We start from the raw sequence: 20,798 nt of genomic DNA on the forward strand, positions 1-20,798 counted from the left end.
GCAATCGCTTGAATACACACACACACACACATACACACACACACACCAAACAGATACTAGTTAATAAGAAAACATGATAAAACTTAAAGAGTATTACTATGTAATGTGGGTAACCATTCAAACATGACCATGATAAATGATATGACTAAAAATGCTTTAACCTATAACCATTTTGTAGGTTAAAAGGTTACCATTTTTTAGTTCCCTAAATTATTACATTAAGGTTGCTTACTTTGACAACTAGTTTTTATCAGCATAGTGACGTAATGTCTAAGTTCACCAGGAAAATGTCAGCTCTCTAGCAGGCAAGATGTTTGCAATTACTTGTCTAACTTTGTGATGATAGATGTCTGTCTAGCACCTTCTATCAGAAGGCCTTCATTTCCTTTCAGGTGTGATCAAAGGGAGAAAGCGAATTTAGACAAAGGTTGTCCTTGGTTAGAATAAGATTTCTGCATGGCTTTAAAGGGGTGGGTTGGGGGGAAGTGGTGGGCAGGGAGTGTCAACAGTGAAGACACTTGTATACATGTATATCATTTTCAAAGAATAAAAATATCTTTTAGAACCTCCCTAAAGTAGCCAGACATGTGGTACACACCTTTATTTTAACCCTAGCACTGGGGAGGCAAAGGCAAGAAGACCTTTCTGAGTTTCAATCCAGCCTGGTCTACAGAGCAAATTCCAGGAAATTCCAGGACAGCCAATACCACATAGATAAATTGTTGTAACACCTTCTCATCACACAACAACAACAACAATCCAAAAAAAACCAAATAAAACAAACAACAACAAAAACAAAAAACTCAATAGGCAAGGGACAAAAAAGTTAGTATACTTCCAAATGACTGTACTGTATACATCGTATATATTGTACTGTACACTGTTTGGATCAGAAAGTACAGATTGTGGCCATGTAACTAGAATCCAAATTGTCTGGATATGTGTGTGTGTATATTTAAATATGTAAATTGTGTTATACAGATATTAATGGAGATGAATGTTTAGCTTTTTAAAGAACTCAAGAGTTCTTTGACTTTCTTTACACTCTTGTGCATTAGTTTGTGATTGACACATTAAAGTCCATTAACAAGATTCACAAATCCAGTTGCTTGTCACGACCCATTAGCACTTCTTAGTGCTTATAACTGTGTGTGTGCATGTGTGTTCGTTTGCTTAATAATGAATTGACTTTCAACATTAAATTTGACCTAAGCCCACTTCTCTCTTTATTCTTAACATGATAGACAATGTTATGTAATGATGTACTGGCCTTTCACTTACTAAACTGGCCTTTAGGTACATGTGTTATCTGAACTGGATGTACAAATTATGGCCTCCAAAGCACTCTTCTTAGAGGGCGCATATTCACCATTGAACTTAATGAAATTCTGTGCCCCCCAGTGCATTACCAGACAAGCCCCAGTATACCTGGATGAAACTGAACTCTCTCCAGTTCAAAGCGTTGCTCACTGATGGGATGGAAGTGACCGCCAGCAGGGACAACAAGCCCAGGCTCATGATGCCAAAGGAAATGTACATCTCAATCCTCCAGACCTCCTCCTCGTTCCACGCGTTCTCAATATTGGCATGAACCTAACAAGGAAACAAACACGAATTCCCTCTACTCGGTAGAATGTTCGCTGACTCTGCACATCACGTACTCTCAGCTGAAGAAGAACCAGGCCATTTATGATCGTCTTTAATGTTAGTAGTGTTAGTTCAGCATAAAGAACCATTGTAGAGAATCTGTTCTTATTCCAGACATAGAGAAAAGGGGAGAGAGTGTTAAATCAAAACAGGACTAAGATGCCCTCCTTTTCAAGCATGTAAGGGGGCGGGGGTGAGGTTAAGCCTACAACAGCTGGTTCACAGTAAATCACTACTACAGTCCAAGACCAGGGGATGCCAGCTGACTGGTTCCCGAGTTACAGAAAAAGAATTTGTAGTCAGGCTCAGTTCTGAGGTGCTTTTACAGGTTGGTATACATGTGGCTGAATGTCTGGGGTATGCTCTAAGTTTAACTTAGAAGCCAGGCAGGGACTTCAAAGTTACCTTCTTCATCACCCAATGTCAATGTCTCTTTCTTACCCTTCTTTCCTGGAAACAAAAAAATCCTCAGGCAAGGATATGGAGTTGAATTATCTGTCCCCGTGAATTACTCCACTACTAAACCTTCCAAACCCCAAACAGTTCCATTGATTGGTAGTATTTTTTTCTAAAATCTTTTCCTTATGTTGCTAATACACATCAGTCAAGTATGACTTAACTGAGTTTATGGCAATCTGCATAGTGAATACTTCTAGAATTACATAATTAGAACAATATAATTAGAGCATAAATCAAGAGTTGGTCTCCTTCAGTTGAAGGAGATTTTGATTTAAGTATGTATCTATAGATGTAAGAAAATACATTCTAAATACCATCTTAACTTTATCCAGTTTTAGATAAGAAAACATTCTTGTTTTTAAAAAAGCCACCCCTACCAACATCCTGAAAGAGCCTTTGGGGCTCCTATGTTAAAAAACCTCTAACCAAATACCTGTCCACTGGGGGAGGTGGTTTCTGTCTTTAATCGCAGCACTCTCAAGGCAGAGGTAGGCAGAGCTCAGTGAGTTTGAGGGAAGTGGGTTTATATAGAAAGTTCTAGGCCAGTGAGGGCTACATAGTGAGACCTTGTCTCAAACCAAACAAAACACCCTCACAAATATACTCCTCTCCAGGATCTACACAGCTATACTGAAGAGCAATATCCACCGATAAAGAGACCCTGTCTCAAAAAAAACAGAAACACTTCCCCGCCCCCAAATATACCAAAGGGAAAATGCCACACTATCCTAACTCAGATTTTACAGTTCCTATGACGGTATCCCACTAGGGCAGGTAAATCCCGCGCATGCTCAGTACCTGCTGATAAGCCATGTTGAGGAACAGGTATCTTTCCGACCTCCTCATTGGTAAGCAGAGGCTGTAGGCTACGTGAACAACTGCAAAGAAGAAGCTCAGCAATCCCAGCTGTTTCCTGCACTGCAGCCAAGTATCCAGCCACGGGGGAAATCGGCGGTACTTAGTGCCATAATAAAGCTGATACGCAGCTGCCAGGAGGCCAGCCAGGTACACCAGAGACAGCAGGGTGATGGCGACGATCGGCAAGGTTTTGTTCACAATCTCAATGGGAATCTTGTAAAAGTCACTCTGCTGGTTTCTGGCATATGGATGTATCACATCTCTGACAAAGGAATAAAGAAAGAAAAATGTGGCCAAGCTTATGGCTACTACCACTGGCCCCCTCCAGAGAGTAAACAGTCGCAGAGGTAAGTTTTCAATCTCCTTGGCTGACGACAAAGATCCCAAGTCAACAGGAATAAAATTCAGCTGGCGGGCGAGCTCGATAACCTGCTGTCGAGCTTGGATATTGTTGCTGCATATATAAACCTGGAAGAAAAGCCAAAAAGGATGGTTACCACTGCTGTACATAAAAGTCCTATCCTCAGTCACAAAGTCGACTGAATCTGCGGGGCATTGCCTATTGACTTTGTATGATGTAAGTGAATGGAGAAATAAATAATTATTAACTGTAAATTACTAAACAGACAAAGTAAATAATACCATATGTATTATTATCAGTTTTAAAACAATATCCTTTTATTTTTATTAGATGTTTTCTTTATTTACATTCCAAATGTTATTCCCTTTCTTAGTTTCTCCTCCAAAAACCTCCTATCCCATTCCCTCTCCCCCTGCTCACCAGCCTACCCATTCCCGCTTCCCTGTCTTGGCATTCTCCTACATTGGGGAATTGAGCCTTCACAGGACCAAAGGCCTCTCCTCCCAGCCTCTGCTACATATGCATGGAGCCATGGGTCCCTCCATGTGTGCTCTTTGATTGGTGGTTTAGTCCCTGGGAGCTCTGGGGGTACTGGTTGGTTTATTGTTGTTCCTCCTGTGGGGCTGCAAACCCCTTCAGCTCCTTGGGTCCTTTCTCTAACTCCTCCATTGGGGACCCTGTACTCAGTCCAATGGTTGGCTGTGAGCATCCACGTCTGTATTTGTTAAGCACTGGCAGAGCCTCTCAGGAGACAGCTATATCAGGCTCCTGTCAGGAAGCACTTGTTGGCATCCACAATAGTGTCTGGGTTTGTTAACTGTATATAGGATGGATCCCCAGGTGAGGCAGTCTCTGGATGGCTTTTCCTTCAGTCTCTGCTCCACACTTTGTCTATGTATCTCCTCCCATGGGTATTGTGTTCCCCCTTCTAAGTAGGACTGAAGTATCCACACTTGGGTCTTCCTTCATCTTGAGCTTCATGTGGTCTGTGAATTGTATCTTGGGTATTCCGAGCTTTTGGGCTAATATCCACTTATCAGTGAGTACAGACCATGTGTGTTCTTTTGTGATTGGATTACCTCACTCAGAATGATATTTTGTAGTTCCAACCATCTGCTTAAGAATTTCATAAATTCACTGTTTTTAATAGCTGAGTAGTACTCCATTGTGTAAATGTACCCCATTTTCGGTATCCATTCCTCTGTTGAAGGACATCTGGGTTGGTTCCAGCTTCTGGTTATTATAAATAAGGCTGCTATGAACATAGTGGAGCATGTGTCCTTATTACATGTTAGATCATCTTATGGGTATATTCCCAGGAGTGGTATAGTTGTGTCCTCAAGTAGTACTATGTCCAATTTTCTGAGGGACTGCCAAACTGATTTCCAGAGTGGCTGTACCAGATTAAGTGTCACATTATGGTTAAATTTATTAGTATCTTAAAAGACTTAAAATTCTACAATAAAAATTTAGAAAGTCTTTGCCACCTATGATGAAAATAAAGTACAGAGAATCTAGCTGTAACCTGGAAGACTCCAAGAGGTCCTTATGGCAGGGAGGCTGCTGGAAGAGGAGGTACGCTTGCTCTTCTAGGGCACCAGGGTCAGCAGCAGCAGCAAGGGAAGGCACATCCCTCCCCAGAGGTCTACCTGGCCATCTCTGCTCAACCTACATTTTCTTTCCTTCTTTCTCTTTTTAGTTAAATTATTTGCATTCCAATGTTGCCCCCATTCTGGTCCCCCTCCCAGAGTTCTTCACCCCCTCTCCCCACTCCTTTGCCTCTGAGAAGGTACTCCCCTTCCACCCTCCCACCACCTTACCCCCCCCCCAAATCCCCCTTTCCTGGGGCATCAAGTCTCTACAGGATTAGGCACATCCTCTCCCACTGAGTCCAGACAAGGCAGCCCTCTACTACATATGGGCCAGGGGCCATGGACCAGCCCATCTATATGCTCTTTGGTTGATGGCTTAGTCTATGGGAGTTCCCAGGGGACCTGGTTAGTTGATACTGTTGTTCTTCCTATGGGGTTGCCATCCCCCAACCCAGCTTTCTTAGGGTGAGGCTGGATCCCCTTGCTTCCTTCCCTGGACAGCTTTTAAGTCTAGGAATGTGGAGATTCTGCCTAGCAGAATGGTGGAAAACCCTTTGCTCCTTATCCAGCAAGAGTGTAGATGAACAGCCTCTAGGCAGTGACCTTTGCAAGTAAAATGTGCAAATTGTGTCACGATGCCAAGCTCCCTGTAAATCTTAGAGTCAGAGGCCAAGTCATTAAGTATCTGTAAAACACTTCTACAATTCCAGGCACACTATTTCATTAGTGAACACAGAACATTTTCTCATTATTTTTGATAATTATATTTCTCACAAGTAAAACAATGATTTTTATAGGCTTAATTTAAACACAATGGGAACTGCCATTTCTAAGACTAAGCATATCATCTCTACAGGAACTCTAATGATGTGATAGGTAGGGCGAGGAAGCTCAAAACCTCGCTGATACTGTAACATAGTTGAAAATTCAGTGAAGATCTGTTGAGCCCCAAGTTCAAGGCTGGAGTGAGCTACTGCTGTAGACAGGTTGACGATCTCATTCATGTAAAAAACATATTGGTATAAAGTCTCTAGTAATGTATGAGAAAAACAAATTTCCAAATATATCCCTGAAGACATGTGTACCCAGACTCTGAAAGAGACCACACTGAAGTATTTGCATGCTCTGCTGATTCACACAAGGGTGACAATACAGAACTCAGCTTTCAGGTTTTAAATCTCAGCTGATAGTAGCCTGATGAGAGATGAACAAATACGTATTTCTAAAATGGGGATTCTTTTATAGCAAAGAGATAAAGGAAGCATTCACCTTGATTTACTGCAGGTGTGGAATGGTGGAGCAAACCCTGGTTTCTCATTTGGAGAAAATTCTATAAATGAGGACATATTTTAATAATCTAGATCTACAAGTGAAACATGCACAGCTAAGGGCACAGGCATTGTGAAGTACCAATTACATGGTTCTTGTGGTGTAGCTCATTCTGAATTTGAATTTAATCACTGTTCCACAAGGGTTTTTTTTTTTTCATTCAGTTAAAAATTAAAATGACCATGAATATGAGCAAGTGATTATGTTAACTTTGTCTGATAGGCTCTGGTTTGAATTTGCCAAACATTACAGGATATGTTAAAAAAAAAGAAAAGAAAAGAAAAGAAATGACAGTCTCTAGAAGCTAGAGTCTGGCTTGTATTCGAGCACTTGCTTAGCCCTAGCTTGTTGGGTCTGATCAGCGAAACCTTGGAGGAATCACGGACTGTTTCAAATACTTGAGCCAGGGATGATAGCTTATGCCTATAACCCCAGTGTTTTGGTGGCTGAGGGATGAGACTGCAACAGTTTAAGGCCATCGTGGACAATTCTCAACACTGGAAGCAAGGAGACAAGGAGAAACAGAGAGGCTTGATAGTGGATAGTCAGTGTGATGGCTGATCTTGTCAATGTGACTGAATCTGAAGTCACCTAAGGGAAGAAGAGGCACGCTGCAGTGTGTGTCTGAGAGGCACAGATTCCAGCAAAGATTAAACGGAGAGGAAAGACTCCCCCTGAAGCCAGGCACACCATCCCCGGGGGCTGAGGTCCTGGACTGAATAAATGAAGAGAACGGAAAAAGGCAGCAGAAGGGTGGCTTTGCCCTTTCTGTTTTCTTCCCTCTTTGACATGAATGGCAACACTCCACTATTCTCCCACACCATGATGGACTGAACCCCCTGAAGCGGTGGGCAAAGTATATCCATCTCCCTTGAGGCACTTGAGTCTCAGTGATAGAAAGTACTCAATATAGACTTCATGACCACAATACATAGCATAAAATGGTAATACATTTACTGTGTAATGAATGCAATTAACTGTCTGTTTAAAAGGTTTATTGTATGTGGTTTGTGTACACGAGTCAGGTGCCCTCAGAGGCCTGGAGTTGGAGTTACAGGTGGTTGTAAGCTACCCAGTATGGGTGCTGAGAACCAAACTCCTGTCTTCTGTAAGAACAGTATGCACTCTTAAGTGCTGAGCCATTTCTCCAGCCCCACAATTAACTGTCTCTATGAACAAAAATGAGAAGGTCCTTTTACCGCAACCCTGAGATGGAATGCCTAAGTACATGTCCAGAGGACTTCTAAAGTGCCTTACCCATGTGTCTTCTTATAGATGCTTTTATTCCAGAAGCATTAACAGAGCCTGCTGTCTGCGTCATCACAAACTGAGCTAGACTTGCATGCTGAGAGCGAAGCGGAGAAATCCACTCTACCTCTGCCCTCCTTCCCCGAAGCTTAAAGTCTGGCTTAACAGACTTTACACTTGATATGTTATAAAATCTTAATCCATGAAAAATACAAAGGCCATTCTCGAAGGTTCCTAAGGGTTATATGAAGTCCTTTTCCCTTCAGAGATAGAATGCTGTTTTACCAAGTATCCACAAAAAGGCAGGGAGGGAGAGGAAGAAAGGAAGGGGGTGGTGCGTAATAAGAACACTTGCTATACTCTTTAGAAATTCTGGAGGATTAATGTAATGCATCAGAGGACACATCAGCTAAATCACCCTTTCTTTAACTAACTGGCTATTACAGAAAAATCGATGTCATTTTATCAAGTTTTCTGCATCATTTTTGCGAAGAGAGGTACACATTTACAAGGTTAGAATGTAGTCCTCATGTGATCTCTCATAGTTTTCAAACCATCACTAAAATGCCTTAGAACTTGATTTACTTGACTATAAAATACCAAAGAATAAAATCAAAGGCTGCATACCTGGCGGCTGGCATCCTTGGGACCTAGCTGAAGTGCCCAAGCTGAGATCACATTAAATCCTTTGACAATCAAGGAGTCCGGGAATAATGAAGCCAGGTACTCTGCATTGGATTCTGGGTACTGGTTTACTCTCATGTTGTTGCTCACATCAATGAGGATTTTGCCCACAAGCAGATGTCTCAGGTCCCACAAGGAGGTGTAATGTTCTCTATGGATAGCCACGAATATTATATTTGTTTTTGTTAAAGCATCTTCATGGTGGGTGACGTCTACCACGTGAGGAAAAAATTCTGATGCAAACTTGGGATTTCTGCTTCCTATGACCACGTGGTAGCCACATCTAATAAGCCGAATGGTCAGAGACTTGGCAAAATCCCCACTTCCTATCACCCCCACGGTGACCTGCCTTGCGTCTTTGATACCATTTATGCCATTAGGCAAAAACGTCTCCAGGCTCTTAGGGCTTCCCATCATAGAGATGGATTCCATGGTAGAGACTCGTCTAAGAGCACCAGGAATGACCTAGAAGAGAGAGAGAGAAAAATGTTCATCAAAAAATAAAAAAACAAAAACAAAAAACAAAACAAAACCCCACTTCTAGACACTGTAATTATGTTCTACATCTCTAAAGACAAAATATTTCGACATGCTATGTAGCCCGAACATAGCAAGCACAATTTGTATGCTAGAGCAGATCTCAGAAATAGAACAATAAACAGAAAGGTGATCGGTCAGCTAAATGGGGCACATACAAATACCTGGGGGATCTTAAGTTGTAGCTTCTCACTCAGAGGGCCTGCAGGGAGGCTCTGGAGGCTGCATTTCTATAAGAGCACGGCAGATGCTGCTGGACAGTGGAATTGCCTATGTGTAGCGAGGAAGGCCTAGGGCAAAGAAGGAATTTCACTCAGAATGTTTGTCAAAATCAGCTCTAGCAAGCATGCGATCAACACATCAGGTGGCAAATCAGAAATGACATCAGAAGCAGAGAAAAGGACCTTGATCCCGAGAGAGGGGGGTGGGGAGAGGGAGAGAGGGAGAGGGGAGAGAGAGAGAGAGAAAAGAAAACCCATAAAAACAAATTTCCATGCAATACAACCCAAACTAGACAATCATCTGGGGGTAGAATCTGTGAGCTATCTCATATATACCTGATTAACTACAGATTTTAAAGGAGGCTAAGATAAAACAGCCAACAATAAAATTAATGCCACTATTTAAACAATATTAAAGAAAAGCAGGTATCAAAATCTAGTAAGAGCCAGCCATGGTGGCACAAACTTTTAATGCCAGCACTCAGGAGGCAGAGGCAGGTAGATCTACAAGAGTATGAGGCCAGTCAGGTCTATGTAGTGAGTTCCAAAGCCATTCAGGGTTACACAGACCCTGTGTCATAAAATAATATAAAATAAAATAAAAAGAGAAAAACAACAACCTAGTAAAGAGTCAGCTGACCACCACAGACAGTTTATCATTCTCCCTGTATCCCATAACATAGGTCCTCTATTTAAAATGGTGGCAATCTTTGGCTATTTCACTGATTTTCAGCATTACTTAGTGATCTTAATGTCTAATTTTGATTCCGTGAAGGGAGAAAATGCACCACCTTTACACCTATTACACGTCTGTTTCACGCCTTTCAAGTCAGGAAGTGTAATTATCCACTCTCCCTCGGTGCAGTTCTGGGCTCTCAGGTAGTCCTTGGCAACCTGTTCCTACAAAGCCAACCTCACAGTACACATCACATCAGTGTAGTGCTGACTACCCTGTGAATCTGCAGTTAAAGGCACCGAATGAAACCAACACTCATTCCATCTCCAAATGAAGGGTGAACAACTTACCATCTCCTTCTCTTATTCACATCACCTAAGGAGGAAAAGTGCTACTGGATTCACTCAGAAAAGCCAGGCATTCCCACCAGTACTGAGCTATTCAGTATACACTACAGCATCTCTCATGGAAGAACTACAAAACATTTAATCTAATAATCATGATAATAAGGCCTTTTCCAACTAAAAACATGAAAAGTTAATAAATTATCTGCCTCTTAAAAAAAAAAAAAAGTTTAGACGGTTCTAAACCAGAGTGTGGAGAAGTATATAAATACCTTAGAACCTAACAATGGCACCTCTCAGAAAGCCACAACTTTTATATCTATTAATGGGTAACACTTGTATAAACATGCTTGGACCTTAATCACATAGTATTCCTAATGGCAAGTTCTAACTGGACCCTAACAGTGTAGTGTGGCTAGGAATAAAAATTAGCCTAATAAATGAGACTGTTTCATATAGTCTCTCTCTCTCTCTCTCTCTCTCTCTCTCTCTCTCTCTCTCTCTGTGTGTGTGTGTGTGTGTGTGTGTGTGTAAGAGAGAGAAAGACAGATAGACAGGCAGACAGTCACACAGAGAGAGACAGAGATGTGCACGCTCAGAGAGATAATTTTTCTTTTTTCTTTTAATTGGATATTTTCTTTATTTTCATTTTTAATTGTTAACCCCTTTCCTGGTTTCCCCTCTGAAAAACACCCTCCCCCTATCCCCTCTCCCTGCTCACCAACCCATCCACTCCCGCTTCCTGGCCTTGGCATTCCCCTACACTGAGTCATAGAGCCTTCATAGGACAAAGGGCCTCTCCCCCCATTGATGTCTGACTAGGCCATCTTCTGCTGCATATGCAGCTGGAGCCATGAGTCCCACCATGTGTACTCTTTGGTTGGTGGTTTAGTCCCAGGGAGCTCTGGGGTACTGGTTAGTTCATATTGTTGTTCCTCCTATTGGGCTGCAAACCCCTTCAGCTCCTTGGGTACTTTCTCTAGCTCCTTCATTGAGGACCCGGTGCTCAGTCCCATGGATGACTGTGTGCATCCAGTTCTTTATTTGTCAGGCACTGGCAGAGCTTCTCAGGAGACAGCTATATCAGACTCCTGTTAGCAAGCTCTTGTTGGCATCCACAACAGTGTCTGGGTTTGGTGGTTGTTTATGGGATGGATCCCCAGGTGAGTCAGTCTCTGGATGGTCATTTCTTCAGTCTCTACTCCATACTTTGTCTCTGTAACTCTTTCCATTGGTGTTTTGTTCCCCCCTTCTAAGATTGATTGAAGTATCAGAGAGAGATTTTAATTTTATTACCTAGTGTGTGTGTGTGTGTTGGTCTAGGGATGACTTTGTGGAGATTGAAGTTTTTTGTTTATACTGTTTGCTTAGGGGATCAAACTCAGGTCACTAGAGTTACACAGCAAGCACTTAGCCAATTCGCTGCCTTGCCAGCCCCAGAGACCTTTCATGGATCTAAGATATAAAACATTTATTGCTGAAACCATACACCATACTTTTGTGTGTAATCTCATAGCTCATACAGTATTTTTACTCACAGTATTATCTTAAATCCTCAGGTGGGTGAGCAATATATATTATTCCTCTTCTGAGATTCTGTGGCCACCTTGAAGGCACATTTGGTTTTTAGAGAGAAGAAAAGAAAAAGGGCCAAAGAGTGTGCTCATATCCCACTGGGCTCAGCCACATTTGGACCCAAGAGCAACCCATCTCCCATAATGGATAATATCTGATGCTGAGGCAGCATCAACATCATTCATAAGTTGTTTATCCTATACTCTGAGTCTTTCCCTGACTGTCTTACAAGTGGATACAAGAGCTCTTGATGACATTTATTCAATTAGGCCAAAAAAGACACAAAAAAATACAGGATTTACACATCTCAGTTGACAAGGGATGATGCAATTATAGTCTCAAGGTAGCTCTGCTCTACAGTGGCTCACTCTGAGTGTATCCGGCCACTGTGTGCTCTGTGCACAGAGATAAAAAGCAAAGGAAGGCACCACGCTTACACAGGAGAAAATCACTCATTGGGGAGTGACTGGATGTACTTATAATAAAAAACTAAAGTATATGGTCAGAATATACCTTAGAAAGCCAGGAGGGAACATTGCATGATGCATGCTCCCTTACTTGAATTGGATAGCCTCTGTTTCTCTGTCTCTCTCTCTCTGTCTCTCTCTCTCTCACTCTCTGTGCATGTGCTGTTTTTGTATATGTTTTTCAGTTTTTAAAAAAGGTTTATTTATTTTATGTATATGGGTGTTTTGTCTGCATGTAAGTCTTATACACCAGAAGGCATTGGCTCCCATGGGACTAGAGTTTTATCTGGTTGTAAGCCACGATGTGTATGTTGGAATTGAACCCAGGACCTGTGGAAGAACAGCCAGTGCTCTTGACGCCTGAGCCATCTCTCCAGGCCCTGTGTGTCATATGTGCAAAAGATAATAAATTTGTATTTACCAACGACTCCCAATTCACGTGTGGCTTCTGCACCATGTTGATGAGTGTGCCACAAGTGCAATCTAGTTTAAACCAGGGATGTCTCAGCGTGAATATGGCTTCCCATGGTCTCAGGTATGCTAACTCCTGTGTCTCGTCCCTACTTTTATATAACCAATGTCCTTTGTTCAGGAAAGGGTAGTGATAACAGTTGTCTCTGTTGGCAATCTTAAGCAGCCCTTGTCTCTTTGATTGGTTTGTAAAACTGCCAAGCTTTAGGGCTATAATTTCCATAGCCAGTAGGAGGCTCCAAGTGGAAGAGCCCCAGTAGCTGTTAGGAGGAAAGGCCTTTCCCTAGACCCTGGAGTCAGCCCCCCCTCCCAGCCCCCACCCCTAATCCACAGTTAACTGCTTAGTCATACTCCAAAGCCAGGAGGCACATTCCAGAAACGGAATGCCAGATATCTTAACCTCTCTAACTAGAGGATGACTTTAAACATTACAACTTTTGGCTTGTGCTAAGACAGTCCCTAAATCTTCTTGACATTTAAATAAACAAGCAAAAGCCAACTGCTCATGTAGGGCAAGAACAGATTTCTATGGGTATATGTGTTTTGTTTTGTTTAGAGATTTTGAAAACTTTTAAACCCTTCAGAAAACCCCAAAGGCAAGGCATGTGTGATTTCCTAACACAGTGGAGTTACTCCGTGGCTGTTTGAGATTTCCAATGTATTTCTTAGGTTCAATATGTATTCAATAACTAACTGCGATGGAGATATGATCAACATACATTCTTCGATCCTGAGTCACTCAAACAACATTTTATGCTCACTGTATTGCAAATACTAATACAGAAGCTGGGCACAGAGGCAAACAACAGTAATCCCACCACTTGGCAGGTGGAGTCAGGAAGATCAAGGACCAGGGATGAAGGACAACATTAAACTCCAGAAGGAGAAACAGGCTCATCTCTGTGAATTCAAGAATTCAAGGCTGGCCTGGGTTCATGAGACCCTGTTCAAATGGGGGGCGGGGTGGGGGTAGGGGTGGGGGTGGGGGAGAGAGGTGGGGGCAAAGAAATAGTTCAGTTACTTTTAGGAACATTTTCAACTAAAAAGATGTAAAAAAAAATTTTTTTGATTGGATCTAATAATCCCAGAAAGTTAGTTAAAATATTTTTCTCAAAGATTTCAGATAATAATTTTAGGTGTGTGCATATGTGTGAGGGAGCACCTGTGGGTATGTGCCTGTGCATGTGGAGGTCAAAGGTCAACACGGAGTGCCTATTTCAATCAGTTTCCACTTCATTTTTTGAGCTGGGGGTCTCATAGCCCCATCCCCCTGTCTCAGCCTATGAAGTGCTGGGATTATAGGCTCTCTACAAGGGTTCTGGGGACAAAACAGAGGACCTCATCAAGCTCTTTATCACCTCAGCCATCTACTCTGTCCTTAGATACTTTTCAATAAGGCAAAAACATCTCCCTAGTGTTTCCTCAACTAAGAACCTCAGGTGTTCTGGGTGGGTGATTATCAGTTTAGGCATCCGTCCAACACTGAACACAAGGACTCATAAATCCCCATGACTTTCCAAACAAGCATTCAACCAGGCGCTGACTCTCCAGTGACACAAAACAGGCGCCGACTTCCTGGTTATCCAGTCAATGAAATTATGAATGACGCAACATACACAGAACTTTTAAAAATTCAACTTGACTGAGGTGTGATTTACACAAACACTTTCTCCATTTTTAATATACAAATGAGTAGCTTTCTGTAAAGGCACCACGTTACAAAGCTAATGCCACTCAATGTAAGAAAACTGTCTAATTGCAAACTCTCCCTTTTTAAAAAGGTCCTGCATCCCTCAATGCCTGAAAAAAACCACCAACGAGTTAATATAACATTTCTTTCTGCATGTCTGTCTGAGCTTGGTTGCATAATAGATCTGCAGTGGGGAGGTCCCCACTGGTGGCTAGAAAGTCTCAAAACTGCCTCAAGGTAGTCATTTTCAACTGTAGCTCCACTGAACGACCTAGAGAGATTTAAAAGTAATGATCCCTGGCCACCTGTTCCTCCATTCTGATTTTATCAGCCAAGGGTTCAGTGTGGGTATCAGAAATTTTATAGGAGATCACGAGGTTCGAAGAATAGGTAGACAAGTCCAAAAACACTTCTCGAAGGTCAGGATTCAATTTAATATTTATTTTGCTGTTCAGAGACTGCAGATTTAGCTGATTCATATTTATGTCTATTTTCACATTGTTCTTCCCAGCAGTGAAAAATAACTACCCAGAGGACAACTGTTGCCCTTAGTGACTGAAGGTGAAGCACGTGTGCATGCATTTAGTCCATTCCTCTCCCTGACTCAGAAGCAGTATCAGAAAGCCCACTTACTGATCTGCAACATCCTTCCTTCACTTTTCTGGGAAAAGCGATGCCATTCCTTAAAATGTGTCATCACACCACACAGGAGGACACTGAGTTCCTGTTTCATAACACTCAAAATTCCAAGTGTTCTGGGGATATTAACCCTTCGCTCTCCCAGGAGGGGGTGCCGTTTTCCTCCGTTCTACTGGCTCCAAAGTTCTCTTGTCTGAGCAAACCCAGTCTGTAAGTGGAGATCCTGGCAAGCTTTAATTGCAAATGTGAGCACCAGGGCTGGGATTCTCCTGGAATATAACCTGAGATTATTGAGAGCTGGGGTGACTCTGACTTCTGTCTTACTAACAAGCTCCAGATGATGGCCAAAGTGCTAGTCCAAGGGCCACTTTAGTAAAACATTCTTGATCTTCTCTAAGTTTGTATTTAATATAAAATATTAATTAATATATGCAATATAGATTAAATAATTGATAAAATTATTCCATTTATGGTGAGTTTTATTATTTTTGTGCTGCGGAGGTAAATGGACTAGTGTAAGCTTCCGAAACCATCTTGATTGTCAGCCTGCCTCTGCTTGATTCCTATGATCGTCTCCAAATGCTAAAATGTTCTTTTGAAGTCTTGAAGCAGCATAAGATATTGCATTATCACCTCAGATTTAACACCAAGCACAGGAGTTCCCGTTAAAAGTATATTTTAAGTAGCATACAGGCTCCTTGAGATTCAAAGTCCCTATGGCTATTTAACTTGACCTATGGCAGCTAATATTTGACGGAGAATATTGCCACTATACAACAATGCAATTACTGTAAGCTGCACAGCCCTTGTGTTAGTTTGACTAAGGATAACCCCCAAAGGCTCCTATAGGTGTAGCCTTGCTGAGGAAGTGTGTCACTAGGCATGGGCTTTGAGGTTTCAAAAGCCCATGCCAGGCCCAGTCTCTCTGTGCCTAAATATCAGGATGTAGAACTCTCAGCTCCTTCTCCAGCACCATATCTGCCTGTGTGTCACAGTGCTTCCTGCCATGATAATAATGGACAAAGCTCTGAAACTGTAAGCAAGCCCCCAATTACATGCTTTCTTTTTTTAAGAGTTGCCTTGGCCACGATGACTCCTCACAGCAATACAGCAGTGACTAAGATAGCCCCTAAGATTATTTTTTTTCAGTTTAGGATTCCTTGACATTCCTCTAGCACATTGGCAGCAGTTGGGCTAAATTGATTTTGGAAAAAGAAAAAAGAAGAAAAAAAAAAAACAGAGCCTAATTTATATTGCATGGAAACATCTAGGACATCAGTTGTTGGATGACCGCAATTCAGAAAAGAGCTATCCTCAGAGATTCTCATGACTTTCACAATCTGATGACTGCTATCGAGCAAATCAAATCCTGCAGAGCCATGAGGCAGGTTACTGTATTCTTCACAAGCTCATATCCAAACCTCCTTAACGTACTCTGAAACTCTAACAACCTCTCCCTATAGCCTCTCTGCTCTCTACTGACTTCTAGATTATCCCTTTTCACTGGAGATGTTGTTCTCTGTCCCTCAGCACGTGTCAACAATCTCAAGACTTCACCATTCCAGGAGATAAACCTTTTTTTTGGAGCCAGGGTTTCCCTGTGTAGCCTTGGCTGTCCTGGAACTTGCTCTGTAGACCTGGGCAGCCTCAAACTCAGAGAGCTGACTACCTCTGCCTCCCAAGTGCTGGGATTACAGGTACCACTTCTGCCTGGTAGCGTTAAGCATCTTAACCTCGGGGTCTCTTGTTTTCATGATTTGTTCATCAAAAGCAACGAATCTCTGCCTCCAGGCATTCACTTTCTGGGCACATCCAGTACCTTCCTGATAACCTCAGCTTAAACCTTCACAGTGATGTCTAAGAGGCAAAACAACTTTTGTTTATGGATCTCTCATTCCATTCCTGGATTCTCTTTAAACCCAGCCTGTGGACACTGAGAGTAATTTCATTGAAAAGATTCTTACTTGCCACCACATACACTTAGTAAAACTCTAGAAGAACCCAGCTACCCATTTTCTCTGTATCTCCACTCAGCTCTCTGCAGAATGCTAATGAAAAACCAGACAAACATGTTTACTAATCTCATACATCCACGATAGCCGCCTTCACCCATCAAAAGCCACCCATCTTCCCAGTCTCCCCTGGAGACCACCCTTTCTGCCTTCTAAAGGCATCGGATCATAGCCTTTCTCATGACATCTCAAACCTAACAGGTTCAAAACTCAACTCTACCTGCAGTATCCCAGCTTCACCACTCCCTATCGGGTGCTCAAGCGATGACTCTGCAGTGGGGATTCAATCTCTATGCTTTGTTTGCCCTCACCAGGAAACCCCTGTTCTTTGGTTTCATAGTGTCTTGTAGCTCTCGCTGGTCTGGGACTTGCTATGTAGACCAGGCTGGCCTTGCCTCATAGAGATCTGCCTGCCTCTGCTGAGATCAAAGGTGGGTGCCATCAAACTCAGCCCTTTAAAGTACCTCTTATGCCTTCTCTGAGGACACCAGCACACCCAACTAGCCCAGGTGCTCTTATCTGTTCTCACATCAAACCTTCACCCCCAGTCCTCCCCCTCCCCAACTCTGAGATGAGGTCCCCTGTGCTGTTGAGGCTGGTCTCAAACTCCTGGGCTCAAGTGCCCCAGCCTCAGGACCTGGCACCTGAAGGGCAATATCGTCATGCCTCGCTTGCCAGTATCTTATCTTTACCTTTCAGTCTCTCTTCACTTTTTACCTATACCCACTCTCTACCTAAGAGCTGTGGTCCCCTTAAAACACAAATGGCATAAAATATTTCTCTTCCTTAAAAGTCAACGGCTTCTTCTCATACCTGACTGTGACCCAAAAGGTCCCAAATATGACAGCTTCTGCTCACCTCTCCAGCCTTATCCTGATGGCCCCATATTTCCTACTGCCCAGCCCCAGAATTCTTTTCAAGAAGTGGAAAAAACAGATCTCTTTTCCACCCGACTCTGCCTCCTACAGATGTGATTGATTCCAGCCTACTCACCAAGCATCTTCCAGCCCCTGTTAAGTTCCCGGGGAGTTGTTTTAAAGAAGTGCTTATTTGCTCTTGGACTGTTTACTTAAATCCTCAAAACACACACACACACACACACACACACACACACACACACACTCCTATCCACTCTGCCTGGCACATACCAACTATGTATGCAATGAATGTTCTTTGTCACTAAATGCATTTTTATAAACACCAAGGCCAAAGAAAATGTAATGAGGCTCTAGGCCAGATCTCTCTTTCCCATGGTTAAGATCCGTGGGCCCAAAAGGCCTCAGAGGATTTAAGTGGTGTGTCAATGTTATGTCTATGTCAATGTCTTGGTTACCTCAGAGTCATAGTTACAGGCTGAGCAAAGAGTAACTGCACCTCCAGATATTCTGCCTGCCTCTTTTCTCACAGGCCTAGCCTTTTGAGCTTTCGTTGCATCTTTACCCTTCTCTTTTTTCTGTATCATGTGTAATCATTTTAAAATTCTGCCTTTATCTGTGCTCTGTTCCAGTGCTAAAGTACAATTATGCTCATTCAATAGAAGAGCATTTTCCATAGTACCAGTACAATAAGAGTGATTTCATGAAGCTCCTCATTCCCATCTTTCACAATTAGCTAACTTATCACTGCTGAAACTGCCCCCCAGCCCCAGCCCCAGCCAGCCCACCCCGCCCAGACTAGCTGAGAGGCAGAAACCGCAGTGAATGCCACCATCTCAGGAGCATCTCCAGGCAGCCTGATAGCTGCCCCGGTGCAGCTAAACACTCTGGTTTTCCTATCTTACGTTTCCAAATAGGTTATCTTGAGGATGCGGGGGATGGAGGGGGGGGGGTGAGTACAGTGTCAAAGAAAACATCAACTCAGTAAATAAGTAATTAAAAAAACTATTAAAAGGGTGGTGGTAGGGTAGACTAGAGAGAAGAAGGTTGCAAGCAGTGGGGTGGTTAACTGGGGCTTTAGGTAATCAAGTACTGAGGGTTGAAGTGGGGGCAGGAGTCTGAATTTTATTTCACCTACAGTGATGGGCGATAATTAAATGTGGGTCAGAATAAGTTTTTCTACTTAAAAACAAACAAACAAACAAACAATCTGCCTGAAGAGTAAACACTGACACCAATCCTGCTTCACAGGATAGTGAAGATAATAAATGGAATTCTCCCCGACCACAGGAAAAATAAAATCTCTTTATCTCCCTATGTTATTTTCAGAACAAGATTTTTAGGGCATAATTTTCAACAAGTTTCAGCTGAGGCTGAACACGGGACGCAGAGGTAATTAAGGACACTGAAAGACCAGACCAATTACTTCTAAACGCAAAATGGCCTGAGCACACCCGGATTACATGACCGGGTTTATAAGCAAAGCCACTGCAGGCATTATTTACCTGTTTGGCAAGCAGTGCTGTACGACAGTGAAAAGTGCCGCATCAATCCAAAGTGGCTGGCAAAAGTAACCTGCGGGTCCTTTCCCTTTCGGGCACATCCGACCTGGGACAAGGTCTCTCCTGGCCTCCTTTCTGTTGGGCCCGGACCCGAGGACTTCCCAGAGCTCTGGGAAGACCGACGGGGATAAGGGGGCGGAATGCGTGCGACGGACGCCCTCCAGCACCCCTCCCACTCGCCCCCTGGCCAGCTCCAAGCCCCCCCCGGAATCCGGGAGGAAAGATGCGGCTCCCGCACAGCACCCGCTGCTCGGCGACCCCGGATCGGCCACCTCGGCGCTCTGGCCACCCGGCTCACCTCCACGCCCTCTTCTCCGAGCCACGCTCGCAGCGCAGCGCCGTGGCTCCCCCGCGCCGAGGGCCCGCCGAGCTCCCGGGCCTACGGAGTGCTCCTCCCGCCCAAGCTCCTCCTGCCCCCGAGCCGGACCGCGCCGCGCCGGGGAGGTGGAGCAGGAGGAGGCGCGCGGAGGCAGGGCTGGCGGTGACGCGCAGGGGGGCGCGGGTCGGTCGGGGCAGAGTGCGTGGGGACCCACCCGGCCGCGGTCCCCACGCCTGCGCGCGATCTTGCGGAGACCCCCCGTGGGAGCAGCCCTACGTGGATCCCGCCCGCGTTTACACTCCACTACCTCCGAGACGCTCGCCACGCCGCCCCGGACTTGGCTTTGATTAGTGCCCTCCTCCCTGTCCACCCCCCTTCTCCCTACTCTGTTCCACACAAACCTCGAAGAAAGTGCGCTTTTTTTCTCCCTTTCGGCTGCATCATGTCCTTGAAAGGGAATGATCAGAAATGCCCTTCCACGAACCGCATTTTAAAACTCCCTGGGACTGGAGGCCCTTCTCAGCCGTGGGCTGTAGGGGTTAGTCTGTGGACTCTGACCTTCCCTGTCGCCGGTGCCCCCGAGCTCTGTGCGGACTGGAAGGTGAAGCCGAGTCAGGAGACCAGCGTGCCTGCGGAGAGCTGCAGTGGCCTTGGAGCATCCAGGGTTCGCTGAGCTGTGTAAGGGCACCTTGCTTTCTCTAATCCCCCCCCCCCCCGATTTTGGATTAACAAGTAGATGGGGATCTTTTATTTACCTTTTTAGTCAAAAGTGTCAGTGGAGATTTTTTTTTAATATAAAACCAATTTGTCGAAAATTGTCAAATTTACTTCCCCCACCCTCAGACGTTAGTAAATTCTCATTTCAGCAAATTAGGTTTAAAAATTATCTTTCTTGGTGGTTTATTAACTAGACAAATCAGAACAAAAGCAGAAGAGGGTCTTAGATCGATCCTCAGGGCACTGCACTTTCCCCTTTGAAAGGCATACACAGATTAACCTCTGCAAGTTCAACCTGGGAAACATTCTTTGTTTGATCCTTGTGAAAAGCATCTCTTCCCCACCCCCAAATACATACAGCTGAGGTTTAAAGTTTAGGCACAAACTCCGCTGTTAGTGATGTATTAGGGGGAAAGACTGACAACTGGGAAATACTTTCCATTTTGGTAACGGGGAGAAAAAAAATCCTTACATTTTATATCAGTGTTTATTGTTTCACTTCAACTACTGTCAAA

The 20,798-nt window shown here is 43.6% G+C and overlaps 1 protein-coding gene and 1 long non-coding RNA gene across 10 annotated transcripts in view; one reads left to right on the plus strand and one right to left on the minus strand.

The window, feature by feature from the left end:
• Steap2 (six transmembrane epithelial antigen of prostate 2) overlaps window positions 1-20,237 on the minus strand; it is a 29,821-nt gene extending 9,584 nt beyond the window's left edge. For 2 of the 8 annotated variants that reach the window (NM_001285471.1, NM_001285470.1), the window contains exons 1-4: window positions 19,546-19,677; window positions 8,122-8,643; window positions 2,905-3,432; window positions 1,429-1,593 (exon numbers count right to left, since the gene is read on the minus strand). In NM_001285471.1, coding sequence (NP_001272400.1) covers window positions 1,429-1,593; window positions 2,905-3,432; window positions 8,122-8,610 — 1,182 coding nt within the window. In that variant the 5' untranslated portion in view covers window positions 8,611-8,643; window positions 19,546-19,677. Of the gene's footprint in view, window positions 1-1,428; window positions 1,594-2,904; window positions 3,433-8,121; window positions 8,644-8,879; window positions 9,006-19,190; window positions 19,678-19,873; window positions 19,915-19,967 lie in introns of those variants that run through there. The other 6 variants (XM_011240675.3, NM_028734.5, NM_001285469.1 and 3 more) reach the window with 6 other exon arrangements.
• Gm40262 overlaps window positions 1-20,798 on the plus strand; it is a 56,407-nt gene that overhangs the window by 10,175 nt on the left and 25,434 nt on the right. Inside the window, exon 2 of one of the 2 annotated variants that reach the window (XR_001784766.2) lies at window positions 1,402-3,651. The exons of the other annotated variant lie outside the window; for it this stretch is intronic. This is a non-coding gene — a long non-coding RNA (predicted gene, 40262). Of the gene's footprint in view, window positions 1-1,401; window positions 3,652-20,798 lie in introns of those variants that run through there. 2 annotated transcript variants of the gene reach the window in all.

The sequence above is a fragment of the Mus musculus genome, chromosome 5, assembly GCF_000001635.26.
Source record: "Mus musculus strain C57BL/6J chromosome 5, GRCm38.p6 C57BL/6J".
Lineage (NCBI taxonomy): Eukaryota > Metazoa > Chordata > Mammalia > Rodentia > Muridae > Mus > Mus musculus.